Source organism: Colletotrichum aenigma (assembly GCF_013390185.1).
Source record: "Colletotrichum aenigma strain Cg56 chromosome Unknown KSG_Cg56_contig08, whole genome shotgun sequence".
In the NCBI taxonomy this organism is placed as follows: domain Eukaryota; kingdom Fungi; phylum Ascomycota; class Sordariomycetes; order Glomerellales; family Glomerellaceae; genus Colletotrichum; species Colletotrichum aenigma.
The window spans coordinates 2,857,109-2,870,432 of NW_023500914.1; the positions used below are offsets into that span (position 1 = coordinate 2,857,109).

The 13,324-nt window shown below is 55.0% G+C and overlaps 5 protein-coding genes across 5 annotated transcripts; 2 read left to right on the forward strand and 3 right to left on the reverse strand.

Annotated features, from left to right (window-relative positions):
- Positions 1–210: 210 nt before the first annotated feature.
- rrp40 (Exosome complex component rrp40) lies at positions 211–994 on the reverse strand (the record flags this gene model as incomplete). The annotated part of the gene is made up of 2 exons (XM_037327500.1): positions 211–741; positions 797–994. 2 exons carry the CDS (start codon positions 992–994, stop codon positions 211–213), a joined length of 729 nt encoding a protein of 242 aa, XP_037174353.1.
- Positions 995–1,417: 423 nt separating this feature from the next.
- Positions 1,418–3,233, forward strand: SSZ1 (Ribosome-associated complex subunit SSZ1; the record flags this gene model as incomplete). The annotated part of the gene is made up of 3 exons (XM_037327501.1): positions 1,418–1,550; positions 1,623–1,749; positions 1,811–3,233. The coding sequence occupies 3 exons, from the start codon at positions 1,418–1,420 to the stop codon at positions 3,231–3,233; spliced, it is 1,683 nt and encodes a 560-aa protein (XP_037174281.1).
- Positions 3,234–3,735: 502 nt separating this feature from the next.
- On the reverse strand, positions 3,736–5,374 carry CGCA056_v012258 (Uncharacterized protein; the record flags this gene model as incomplete). Its single annotated transcript, XM_037327502.1, has 4 exons — positions 3,736–4,439; positions 4,497–5,109; positions 5,165–5,188; positions 5,312–5,374. The coding sequence occupies 4 exons, from the start codon at positions 5,372–5,374 to the stop codon at positions 3,736–3,738; spliced, it is 1,404 nt and encodes a 467-aa protein (XP_037173803.1).
- A 3,722-nt stretch (positions 5,375–9,096) lies between these two features.
- Positions 9,097–9,377, forward strand: CGCA056_v012259 (uncharacterized protein; the record flags this gene model as incomplete). Its single annotated transcript, XM_037327503.1, has 2 exons — positions 9,097–9,117; positions 9,177–9,377. The coding sequence occupies 2 exons, from the start codon at positions 9,097–9,099 to the stop codon at positions 9,375–9,377; spliced, it is 222 nt and encodes a 73-aa protein (XP_037173802.1).
- A 422-nt stretch (positions 9,378–9,799) lies between these two features.
- On the reverse strand, positions 9,800–12,649 carry rad16 (DNA repair protein rad16; the record flags this gene model as incomplete). The annotated part of the gene is made up of 2 exons (XM_037327504.1): positions 9,800–12,553; positions 12,605–12,649. 2 exons carry the CDS (start codon positions 12,647–12,649, stop codon positions 9,800–9,802), a joined length of 2,799 nt encoding a protein of 932 aa, XP_037174391.1.
- Between the last annotated feature and the right edge of the window lie 675 nt (positions 12,650–13,324).

Below are 13,324 nucleotides of genomic sequence, written 5' to 3' on the forward strand. Positions count from 1 at the left end.
TCCCCGCGACGCTCACAGGCACCATTCTTTCTTGCCACAGAGCAACCTGTTTATATATCACTGGATATTTTCCCCTACGGTTTGGGAATATTAGGCAATCAAGGCACATTCGTTCAGGGACTGCGATGACAGCAGTAAGGCGTTTTGATGCCATGAGTTGGCTGGGGAAACATGTAGAATAGGCCAAAAGCATCACGGTGGCGCGTATGATTAACTCAAATCTTTGATTAAGGACCTGACAAGTTTCTTTTGTTGGTCGATCGAGAGTCCACGCTCGTCTGTCTCCTGAATGGCCCTTCCCACCGCGATAATGACCTTGATGCTCTCGCTGTTCACCCAGATCTTGCCGTTACGGCCCACGGCCGTCTCGAACGCGGCGCCCGTCGCACCCAGCTCCTCCAGAACTACAAGGTCCGTCGTCTTGGGGCTCAGCAGACGACGCGCCATGCCAAGGGAGATGTTGAAGAGCATACCGCCCACGAGAGGTCCCAAACCGTCGGCCTTACCAGTGGACTGGTAGACGCACTCCAGCTCGGGGTCCATGTGTTTATTCGCAAGGGTGACACGCGCGTAGACGAGGGCGCCTGAGTCAAGGTGGGGGCGGTTCTTCTTGGACGCCATCTCGAAAGCGAGTTGGGGGAGGATTGCAGGCGTCGAGTAGTCGGCCAAGAGGACGTAGTAGATTTCGGAGGCAGAGCGCTGGACGGTGCCGACGACGAGGTCGCCAACGGCAGGGATGTACTGTATTCATCCAGTCAGAATTGCCTGTGAATCAGTCGAGAGAGATTGGACCTACCCTTCCGCCAGTCTGTTCAACCCATATCGAGTTCTTCTTGCGGTCTGTGACGAGCTTGCCCGCGATGGTCGGTACTATTTGACGAGGAGGCACATGGCGAAGGCCAGGACCAAGTCTGAGAGGAAGCTTCTGGTGGGACGGGATCAGAGACGCGTCAATCTCTTCGCCTGGGAGAACGAAGGGGCCCGCTGTAGCCATGACGAAAGCGGGTGACGACGAGAATGTTGAGTTGGAATCGTCAGGTTCTGGGCCAGGGCGCTTCTCTCAGTCGCCTTTCAGCGGTTTCTTCGCTGCCGATCAGCCTTGCAGAGGCTGGAAAGCTTTTGGCGGGGCACTTTACAAATTCACACTGAATTTGATTGGGACACGACCGGGGGGGGGGGGGGTGGGGAAGGTACCCCGATGCCACTGGGCGAACAGCGAACGTGGGAATTTTTTTTTTCCCTTGCCCAAAATTTTGGCCTTGAACCCCCACCATTATCAACCTTGAAAACAACCTCACCAAAGATCTCGACAGGATCCGCGGCAACTCTCGACACCCTACGTCCCCCGTCCGTCCCAGAGACTTTCAGATACCACCTATATACGCAACAACCCTTTGCGACCTATAATATAGCACAAATGGCTGCGAACGGTGACTCGCGCCCTGCGCCGGGCGACCGCACCGTCATTGGTATCACCTTTGGCAACTCCAACTCTTCTATTGCCTACACCGTCGACGAGAAGGCTGAGGTTATTGCCAACGAGGACGGAGGTGAGATCAACCGCCTGTGACACTAGGTTGTTTGTGCTGTAAAGAGCAGAAGTTCTGACGAATTGCCCGCAGACCGCCAGATCCCCACTATCCTCTCCTACGTTGACGGCGACGAGTACTACGGAGCCCAGGCCAAGAACTTCCTCATCCGCAACCCCGACAACACGATCGCATACTTCAAGGACTTCCTCGGCAAGGAGTATGTCTTGTGATTTGAAATTGTGTCTTTCTATCTCATTTGGCTAACATGCCCGCACCAGGTTCAAGTCCATCGACCCTACCCACAACCACGCCTCCGCCCACCCCAAGGATGTCGACGGCACCATCTCTTTCACAGTAAAGGACAAGGAGGGCGCCGAGGAGCCCTCTACCGTGCCTGTCTCCGAGGTTGCCACCCGCTACATTCGCCGTCTCGTCGGCTCTGCCTCCGACTACCTTGGCAAGAAGGTCACCTCTGCTGTCGTCTCCGTCCCCACGAACTTCTCCGACAAGCAGAAGGAGGCTCTCGTCAAGGCTGCCAACGATGCTGGCCTTGAGGTTCTTCAGATCATCTCCGACCCCATCTCCGCCGTTCTCGCCTACGATGCTCGCCCCGAGGCTGAGGTCAAAGACAAGATCGTCGTTGTCGCCGACCTTGGTGGCACCCGTTCCGACGTCGCCGTCGTCGCTTCCCGTGGCGGCATGTACACAATCCTGGCTACCGCCCACGACTACGACTTCTCCGGCAGCCACCTCGACCAGGTCCTGATGGACCACTTCGCGAAGGAGTTCATCAAGAAGCACAACGTCGACCCTCGCGAGAACGCCCGCTCCCTCGCTAAGCTCAAGCTCGAGTCCGAGTCCACCAAGAAGGCCCTGTCCCTCGGCACCAACGCCAGCTTCAGCGTCGAGTCCCTGGCTGACGGCTTCGACTTTACCTCCACCATCAACAGATTACGTTACGAGATGTCCGCCCGCAAGGTCTTTGAGGGCTTCAACCGTCTCGTTGAGGGCGTCGTCAAGAAGGCTGAGCTCGACGTTCTTGACATTGACGAGGTCATCCTGTCCGGCGGAACTGCACACACCCCCCGCATCGCCGCCAACTTCGCCAACGTCTTCCCCGAGTCCACCCAGATCATCGCCCCCTCCACCGCCCCCTCCGCCATCAACCCCTCCGAGCTCGGAGCCCGTGGTGCCGCCCTCCAGGCTTCCTTGATCCAGGAGTACGAGGCCGACGACATCGACCAGAGCACCCACGCTGCTGTCACGACCGTCAAGCACATTGCTAATGCCATCGGTGTTGTCGGCGCTGACGAGGAGTTCGTCCCCGTTGTCCCCGCCGAGACTGCCGTCCCCGCCCGCCGCACCATCCAGCTGTCCGGCCCCAAGGACGGCGGCGACGTCCTCATCCGCATCGTCGAGGGCGGCGCCCACATCAAGGTCACCAAGCCCGAGCCCAAGGCTAAGCCCGAGACCAACGGCGACGACGAGGACTCCGACTTCGACTCCGAGGAGGAAGAGGAGGAGACCCGTGAGAAGATCTGGAAGGTCGGCCCTACCCTGGCCGAGACCGCCGTCCGCGGCGTGGGCAAGGGCTCCAAGGTCGAGGTCACCATCAACGTTGCCGCCGACCTCGGTCTCACGATAACGGCGAGGGAAGTTGGCGGAAAGGGCGGTGTCCGCGGTACCGTCAAGGCTTCTTGAATGCTAGACGAAAAGAGAAAAGAGCAAACGTAGAGAGAAAGACACATAAATCGTGTGCGTTAGCCAGGCGCAATGTGGTGGTTAAAAGAAGGGGAGGGTACTCATCTGTCAGGTCCTCCCTATTTCAGCATAGATACATGGATTTTATATGGCGGAGGGTGGGGGGAAATGGATTGGAACGAAATCACTGGGAACATAGACGAGAGAGGCAAAACGCATGAATGAGAAGAACGTCAAAAAGTGATGAACTACCTCTTACCAACTGTCTCGCTGCCTCATATGGCGCAAGGGGGAGGATGCAAGAAGCCCCATCTTTCCTCGGCACGAATACAAATTGATAGCTAAATCGCCAATGCAATATGCAACAGTGTTGTCTTAAAGATAGCTAACGCTGGAAAGGAAGGAACAAATAACATGGTCGCTGATGCATCCATACGCCCTGCCTGAACAGAATCCGCCGATATATAGTAAAGAGAGTTGCCGAGTGCGCCTTAATCATGCCTTACGACACAGCGCCAGGGAGCCTCCACGCCACAAGATCGTCCCGTACATCAAACTCCTCCAGCTCTCTGTTCCTCCGAGAGTCGCGCCCGCGGTCGCTGCTGCCTATCGTCGGCGCAAGGCTCGCCATGCTCCCGCTCCGGCTCCTCGAGCGCGGGTACCCGCTGCGTCCGCCGCGACCATCGTCGTCGCGAAGCTCTCGGCGGCCATGCCGGGAACCGCGACGGCCTATGCCCGCCGTCGTGCTGCTCGCGCCGTCGTTGGCGCGGGCCGTGAGGACGGTGGTGAAGCTGCGGTCGCTGGAGCCGCTGTTGCTGCGGGAGTGGTTGCGAGCGTTGCCGCCGCCGTTTTGGTGCAGGTGGAGGGTGAGGTGGTGGTGGTGGTCCTGTTTCTGCTGCTGCTGTTGTTGCTGCTGCTTCTGACGCTCTTGTTTCTGCTGCAGCTTGCGCAGGTCCGACGGGCGGAGAGTGCCCATGCCGCCCTCGTCGGAGCTCAGGGAGCCGTTGTTGTCGAGATCGAAGGTCGCGGTCTTGCCGGTGCGGCCGGTCCTACCGGTGCGCCAGCCGTCGCCGCCGGAGAAGATGTCCTCGATGCACTCGTCTGCGGGGAGCTCGCCGGGCTGGCAGGACCAGGAGGCTGCGAGGGCGCGACGGTACATGTCTTGAACCTCTGACGCGTCACGCGACTTGGCCATGTTGGGAATTTCTGTGAAGGTCAGCGAGGAATGCCAAGGGTTTGGCTATTGGGGTAAGGGGAGCGTACGCCCTGCGTCGTCCTGCTCGACTTGCTCGCCTGCCATGATGCCGGCGATTCCTCCAAAGACGGGTGCTGTTCTCAGCGGCGGCGCAGAGTACCCCTTGTCGCCATCCAGCTGTCTCATGAAAATCCCTATCTTCAAGGTGCTGTTGATCTTGCTGTCCTGCATGAGGTAGCGCCTGACGATGCCGTCCTCGACATCAGGATCCTCCAGGATGGGGGCTTTCATCGACTTGGGACTCGTGCTTGCAGTGCCGCTGCTGCGCTTGCGCGCGTGGCCGCGGTCGAAGCTGCTGCTCTCGCGGGTGAGGCCATCGCTCTCCTCGACGTACTCGCTGAGGTTTAGTTGCACCTTGCCGAGCGAGATCTTTTCATCGTGGCCGCCACCGGAAAACTCTTGCAGTACTTCAAACTCGACGGGGCACTCGGTCAAGTTGTTGTTCTTGTCGATGCTGATCCGGATGTGACTGACTACCTTTTGGTAGTTGTACTCGACCTTGTGGTTGGAGATGGGGCACTTGGGAGTGCGGCCCCGATGCTCAGCGATGATGGAGTGAGAGAGGTGCCATTTCACTATTGATGTTCCAGACACCAGCGGGACGTTGTTTAGGTCGTAGATCTGGGAAATGTTAGCCAGGAAACCTTTGGAGCTATTGCGGATGGTGTTCGCGAACCTTTAGGTGTAGCTCAAACTTTGGCTGCGTCAAAAATTGTTAGCACGCTTCTCGTTCGTTGAGTGGTCCGAATCAGAATGCACATCCTCCACTTTCCGAGGGATTGAGTTTCTCATGACAGAATGTGGGTACAGACGAATGCTTTACCTTTCTGTTCTTATTGACTGTGGGAAGGAAGCCCCCGTTAGCAAAGCTCTTGAGAGGACTCATGATGAGCGAGTGATATTCTAGGTGGACGATAGAGAGTTGTGGCCGGAGCGGGAAGCAAAAAGAGGCAGGGACTCAAAAGCCCCGAGCCCCAAAGGTAGGACGTAAATCAAGGGAGAGACATGGGAATGGCAATGATAGGTGGTTAGGATGCTGCAGTGACGACGGTGAATGAGTGAGGCTGGAGAAGCCACCAAGAAAGCCACCGAGTCCTTGTCTCAGTGAGATCTCAGCCTCATGGACAGGCTCAAGCGTTGCCAACCACGTGGGGGTTCAGGAATGAGGGGCCCGATATAGGATAAAAAGGGTAAGGTGAACAAATGGACAGCGAGGCCGAAAAAAAGCCCAGCTCGACGACATAGGACGGATGACGGTTGGGAGTAGGGGATGTGAGAGCTTACTTAAGGAAGCCATGTTTCACGGAAGGCATGGCTGGCTGGGCTCCGTCCGTTGGGGGCGTTGGGGGCGAGTTAATAATACTTTGCGGCCCCGGAGTGAGGACTGCACCCCTTCGGAGGGGGAAACAGGCAATGAGTGAGCGCGCGGGCGGCAGAGTTGGTGCGGGCAGGTGCAAGGACAGGCAAGGCAGGCAGGCAGAGGCAGCGACAGCAACGGTCAGACTGTGAGCGGCGTTCGTTCGGTTTCGGTATGACCGGATAATACGGTAGGTACGGCGAGGGGGACGGTCAGGTAAGGTAGGGAGAGGAGGGGGGCGGGATCGTAATGTGGCTAGTAGATAACGGGATGCCGCCGCTGGCCAACTTCACCGCGACCTTGATTTTCTTGATGGATGCCCTTTGGAGGAAGGCTCAGGTTGCATGCAAGGTCAGTGACCAATCAGCCGTGCCTGGCTTTGTGTGTTTGGTCCGGCAGTCGTCGTCCGTCCGTCCGCTCAGTCGGTCGTATTGAATGCGAGTAGTATCGAGATGTGACGAGTGGGTTGGCAGTTTCGGCGCCTTCAACCCCGTATCTGTCAATGGCGCGGATGGAGTAAAATTACTCAGCCAACAAGGGTGAAAAGCAGCGGCCGAGACAGATGCAAGACTCGATAATTGGCGGGCGAGCGTTGTTGGAAGGTAATAAGGGTTCTTGCAAGAGTCGTATAACTATGCAGCCCTTGACCGATGATGAAAGAAGAGAGTTTGGACGAGGTCAGGTGGATACGTAACTCATCCGGTGTATTGGGAGCTTGCCCAGCCATGCCTGCATCCATTCCCGGAGTCCGGGCGGCCAGCACCGCGGTGGGCTGGGCTGGACTCGCTCCAGTGTAACGAGCCACAATGGGGTTTCCTAATTATCGCCTCTAGCCTGCGCCACAGCAGGTCGAAATCCATTGCCGTAACACTAGGCTTTATCCTAGGACAGAGTCTTTGTGAGCCTGTTGGTTTCTTGGTAAAATGCGAAGGCCGGAGGTTGGCGACACCATCACGACCGTCAGAAATGCCTGTTTCGGCATCTGGAATGGGTGAGTTGTTCTTGGAGGATTCTCTCACTTATCCCGTTTGAAGTTCGGCATTGGAGCCGTGTACGTAAGCATCTCCAGCGAGCCAAGCGCTGAAGCGAGGCCTTCTTCAGTGGAACTGCCCCTGTGGGACGACCACGACTCAAGCCATCTGTTTATTTCACTCTGGACCTCTTCGTCAGAATGATTTTTCGAAACATTGCGTGATTACTTGCCAAAACACCCATCACACTTGTTTGGTCCTTGACCGGTTTCCGATTACCCTCGTTCTCTGTTGGTCGCTGTCATTTGTTGTCGCTGGATATCATCGACATCATGATGCGGAAACCTCACCGACTTGGTCTCATAGTATCAATTCCCAACGCGATTCTAAGGAAGCCAGAGTTTGCCTTGAACTTCCATGTCGCCTTGCAATGGGAAGAGGTTACACAATCTCCATCCTGAGAATGCAGAGTGAATGTGTAGTACCATCAATCGTCTTCTCGTATCCAGTCTCGCTCCCTGGTTTCAAGGACAGATCACAGCGTCTGCTCAACCTCATGCCGTGGTTCCCTCGTATCAACTTACTCACGAAAGAACACCAGATAGCAACAAGCATCACGAAATGCTCCAGGCACCCAATCGAAGATAGGCGAAGTGGTCTACCGTACTGCAGCATACAGACAAGGTCAAGCCCTCTAACATTCCGAACTCTGATTCTCAGGCACGCGAATCGCAGAACCAGTGATGATGCTGTTCCTTCCCCAGAAGCACCAGGGTGTCGCCCTGCTTCCAAGGCCCCCAACAATTCGGAACTGACCGCGACATGCGTCAAGACGAACACCTTCCCGCTCTTGTGTGTCTGTATGAGGCCACTAGGGAAAACACGAGATCGTATCGCGATGCAGCATCCAAGACATACCACCAGCCACCAGGGCGCGCAGACTTCAAAACCGCCCATTCCAGACCCTTCGTGAAACTACCAAACAGCCTCGAGAATCAAGTGATCCCGGGTTTTCATCGCAGGAGGGGCTAAGGGTCAGCCAACCGCCCAGCAATCCCGCCCCGGGGCACGCTACCCGTCAACCCTCCCGTCCGAGTGACGCAGTGCCGGCTCCACACCTCACTCAACATCCCAGTTGAGAAAGTGTTCACCCCAAGCACGAGAAAAAAAGAATTCTCCGAGCCGCATACGTCATACCATCCTCCAAAACCACAGCAACAGTCCCCCCCCCCCCCCCCCAGAGGAAGCTATGTCATCTCCTGCATGAGAACCTGCTTCGGCGCGCAAAGGAGGGATGAGAGGGAAATGAGACAACCACGCGCGCCGCCACACACGGCCCCAGGCAAAAACCGAGCAAGCGCTCGCAGCCACCACGTTTTCCAATCTGGGGCTGGCAAACCGTCAACCCAGTACAGATTAAGCACCATGACATGACCGTTCTCCAATCAACAACGCGTCGTCTCTGCTCCTCGCTCGTCTCCTACTCAAACGAGCAACCTCCCCATCGACGCTGGACCAACAGCCCTGCGGGCTAACGTCAGGAGGGGGCATGGGGGCCACCTAAAACGTCTTTTTCCACACACCTTAATCCATCATCGTCCCGGCCGGTGCGTTTTGTCCGGGCGAATCCAGTCGTGTGATTGAAATCCGTGGGCCTTAAGAGACGCAGTCACACTGCTCGGATCGCCGCCCCCTGTGGCCTTTGGCGGTGTTTTCAACCCTCCCTCGTGGCTACCTAAGATGAAAAATTTCCTGCAGAGTACGTACATTGCCTGAAGGAAGCGGGAATCGAAAGGGAGAGGGACAAATGTCTGATGTATCACGGGGAGATTACCCCCTTGACGTCACTATGCCGTGCACCGTAAGTAGATCTCCTGCAAACCTCTACCGCCAAGATACCTCTTTCCGCGCCAAATTACCCAAGGGGCGCCATACAGATGGCCCAATTTGTCCGATAAGGTGAAATCGACGATGGCCCTTCGCATTCTGGGCGGCGGCCGGCCCCACGGTATGGTGTCACCAGTCTGCGCTCTGTGATGTAAGGTGAGGTAAGAGCCTTGTTCCTTGTCACCCTGGCCTGGAGTACGCTCCGGTTGGTTCTAGTATCGAGTGTTCGATCGTGTATATAAGACCATCCTTTCTTTCGACGGTACACTTTCTTGAAGAGCTCACCAGAACAACAACATCAAACAAAAACAAGCACACTTCACTTGAAGTCACAACCTCCTGTCAAACACAAACAAAACCACCCATCCCAACCAATTTACACATACTGTAACCATGGGCGCCGTCGTCTCTTGCGTAAGTTTAATGCCCCAATTTGAAAGGAAGAATTCAATACTGACGAAAAATTCAAACAGATTCAATCGGTCTTCCGCACCATCGGAAACTGCCTGACCTCCGTCATCTCTGGCATTGGCGGTATCCTCCACGCCATCATCGGCGGCATCGTCTCCTTCTGCAACATCATCATCAGCTTCCTGACCTGCGGCTACTGCGGTCGTCGCGGCGGAGGCGGACGTCGCTCTCGCCACACCACCACGACTAGAAGTCGAGTATGAGCGGGCCCTCGTCTGTAAATCCGAAAAATCATATCGCAGATGAGGGAGGCTTAAGATCAACGTCACAAGCATGGACATTGTACGATTATGAAATTTCACGCGAGGGGATGAGAACGTAGGCGGTGGATGATTCACTTTTATGACTACGGAGAGCGCGACGATCAGCTTTGAAAGAATACCCTCCACGTTTTCTTTGAAGATACCCACGATACCTGGTTAGCTTAGCTTGCAATGGTATTTTTACATCCAAACTCGTACCGCGACCTGAATGTAATATGTTGTGATGCCCATGTTCTGGACTGAGACACATCGTCTGCCATCTGATATTTTTGCTCGGGCAGTTTACGAAGCACGGAGGTCATATGCTCTAATCTAATTGCTGAATTGAGAATAAGAGTAATATTTACTATGTAGCTTACGTTTCAATCTTCCAGCACGTTGCGATTGAAAAATCCATAAATCTGTCGCCCAGCCTCCTTCCCCACCATCGGCTCAAGCTCCCGCTCGTTCAGGTTCGCCACTTCTCTCAAATTCTCCGTAGCAAGCACCAATCGCATGATATTTTTAGGATTGACACCCGGTACGGCAGACAGCATCTCCTGCGGCTCGAGATTGAACGACTGGTCCTCTGCCTTCATATCCTTGTCTAGCCCAGCGCGCACCGCAGCGATGGGATCCGGCTCATCCTCCTGCGACTTCAACGACTCAAAAATCTCGGCGGTCTGATACGGCGACGACGACCAGATGATTCGCAACTTTGGAAACGCGAGCGTGAGCAATACGAGCTTCGACTGCAGGTCGGACGATACATTAGTCGGCGCAATGCTGTTTAGACTGCCAGAGAGGTCGGCAAAAGGCTCCAGCGTGAAAGATTTGTTCTGGTCGAATTCAATGAGGAGCATCGGGTTCTTGTAATGTTGAAACATGGTCTCCGCCTGCGCGTACAGACGGCCGTCTTTAAAGGACGAGATGAGATCGCTGATGGACTTTCGTTCGACGCAGATGTTGGGCGATAGGACGTAATCGCCCACGGTCAACATGCAGGGCACGATAATCATAGAGCGCCCGTGGAGCAGTGAAGGCAATGAAGAGCGGAACTCTCGTACATCAACCACCACACGCGGCGGCTGCGCTGTTGCAGCCAGTCGGCCGCCGCCGGCAATTCTGGTGTTGATCGTACGGAGGAATGCTTCCTGCGGATCCTCAACCCCGTGAGGATCTACAGTCATGACCAACGACATGGACGCTCGCTCCTTGATCAGCTTGGTAAAGGCGTCCTTTTCTCGTCTAACGCTGGAGAGATAGCGTTGCTCCTCGACAGACTCGCCATAGTAGAGGAAATACACGCGGACATTTCTGTCATTGTGCGAGGACCGGTAGACTTCCACTCGACGGATGAAGGCCGCGTCGGGTTCGTACATGATGATGTACCGCGGCTTCACCTCCTCCAAGACGTGTTCGTCATGGTCTCCGTCATATGCGTGAATAACGACGAGATCCTGCATCTCGTAAAGTTGGTAGTAATCCTCCATGTTCTCCAGTGGATCGGTGACGATCTCTGGTTTCTGTTCGGCTTCTTCTTCGGTGATTTGAACCTCCGCCATGAGGTCTTCCACCTCTCCTGGCCGCTCAAAGAACTGCATGATGCTGCCATTCTCGGCTCGCGTAAGAGTTTGTCCACCAGCCCCGCCACCTCTCATACGCCTCCGCTTGTTTGACTTCCCTCTGAGCGGTTGACCTGCCCTGTCAGTCGCGCCATTCAGAGCTTTCTGGTTCTCCGAGAAAAGTGTTGCGTTGACCTGGGCAAACTCTTTTTTCCATCGAAGATAATTGCGCAGCTTTCTCCTCATCATGAAAGCTGCCGATGGCTGGTCCTCGTCTTCTTCGTCCTCCGCAGATGGATCCTTCTCAACCCTGGGCTTGAAATGCATAGTCTGTAGGTAGTCGCGGAGTTGTCTGCAAGTATTTGTGTCGCCGCACATGATCAGGATGGTTCCATTAGAATCATCACGAGCTGGAGGGTCGAAGTGCATGCTATTGTCAATCTCTGTCAGAACATCTGCCAGCCAAGCCCATTTTGGTTGTTCCTCGAGCACAGGCTTGAGGGAGTCGATGTTGGCGTCTGCCGTGGCCGCCTTTGAGCTGGCTGCGTAGACTCTCCTTCGAGCAGTCTCAAAAATCGTTTGCGCGGCGTCAAGAAAAAGCCATGGAGACTGATTTTGGCGCGTTGAACCCGGAGGCGGTGAATGCGCCGCGTGAATTGTATCCAAGTGCTGGAGAAAGGACACGGCGTCGAGTGTCAATACTGATGATAACATGCCACGCAGGACGCTCAAATCGTTAACAATCTGCCGCGTCTTCCAGCTGACTCGGTGCCAGTTTGGATCGAGCTGTCTCCGGATGATAACATCAAAGTTCTTGTGCAAGGCGCTGTCGAGATTCCAATCTTCCATCTCCAGACCAGTATTTCCTTTCTTCAACTCGTGGATGCTGACTTCGACGCATTCAAGAATGGAGTTCTGAATGTCTCGCATAGCATCCGTCATGGTGATATTCAGCTCAATGACCTCTGCCGTCTTCTTACCTTCCAGCGACTGGGCTACTGTGAAATGAAATCGGGGCCATAATGATGCCTTCTTGAGAAATAGGTTCCTCATCATGGTAGACAATGGCGAAAAGCCCGTTGAGAATGGATCCGGATTGTCGGCAAACGCCTTCAAGAAGCCGGCCTTGTTTTTCTGGCGATAGATTCTCAAGATGAAGGCCTCAAGGGATGTCGCAACAACACGATCGGCGTGCAAGACCACGAGACCGGTCACTTTCTCAGTGTCGAGCAAATTCGTCAGTAGGTCGACCACTAAAATACGCGAGGTGATGCTGAAGATCCCGCCATGTGCGTACATCTTTTCTCTGGCGCCGACGCTGGTGAAGTCGGTGTTGACGACCGTGAGCCCCCTGGCGTTAGGGGACATGCTGATCGCGGCGTGCTCCGCGAGTGCTTCTCCGATCCAGTTGTTCTCACGGTCCTCCGCGCCGACGAGAATTATCAGATTGTTTCCTGCAGCATCATAGGAATGAAGCAGGTTGGTGACCAACCGCATCAGCCCCAGCCCGCGGGCAAGTACGACAAGCTCATCTTCATTTCTCAGCTCTTGAAAGAGGGTTTGTTGGTATTCCTAGACAGGTATCAGCAGCGATGCGTAACTTCCTGCGAGCAAGCGACTGACAAGGGGCAATGATAGCTTCACGGGCTGAGGAGCGTTGGCTGACATGATGCACCATACTGGAGAGGAGGAGCGTCGGTAGTAGGTCGTGTTGGCGTTGATGAGAATCAATGGCTGAATTCGGATAGGCCTTTGATGATGCCTGGCCCAGGACGTACCGTGTCGCGCACTGTCCAAAGGCCTGTGTCCAGCAGGATCGGCCTCCAGTGGGATGATCTAGCACTGTGCGCGTAGGCAGGCCACTTCATGAAATCACCCGCTGGTCGTACCTTCCATGCAACCAAGCAATGGACGGAAGGGTATCATGGGTACCTAATTTCGAGGTTTCTCTTGACTGCAAGTAGTTGCGCGATATCAAAGTTTCCCTGAGTTTGCTCGGACTAAGCCATCTTTTTGGTCACTAGTATCTGAGTGCTGCTTAACAGTTAAGCTTAATAATTTAGAGCCCGGCTGTTAATGTTTTCACAACCAATGTTGGAGTATGCAGTCTTCAGCACTCGCTGCAGGCAGAGGCGCCTCAGCAAGGCCTGGATGAGCAATCTTTGGATGTTGCTGCCCCGATCTCTAGCTTCTTCATGCGGCTACTGATCTAGAATTAGAGACCGCAATCATGCCATCTGTAAGGCTTGGCATGGCCAAGATCTGATGTTGGATCTTCAACCTCAGTCGTCATTAGCGCCAACGCCATCTCGACTCGAGGTGATCTGGAACAGTGACTGGCAG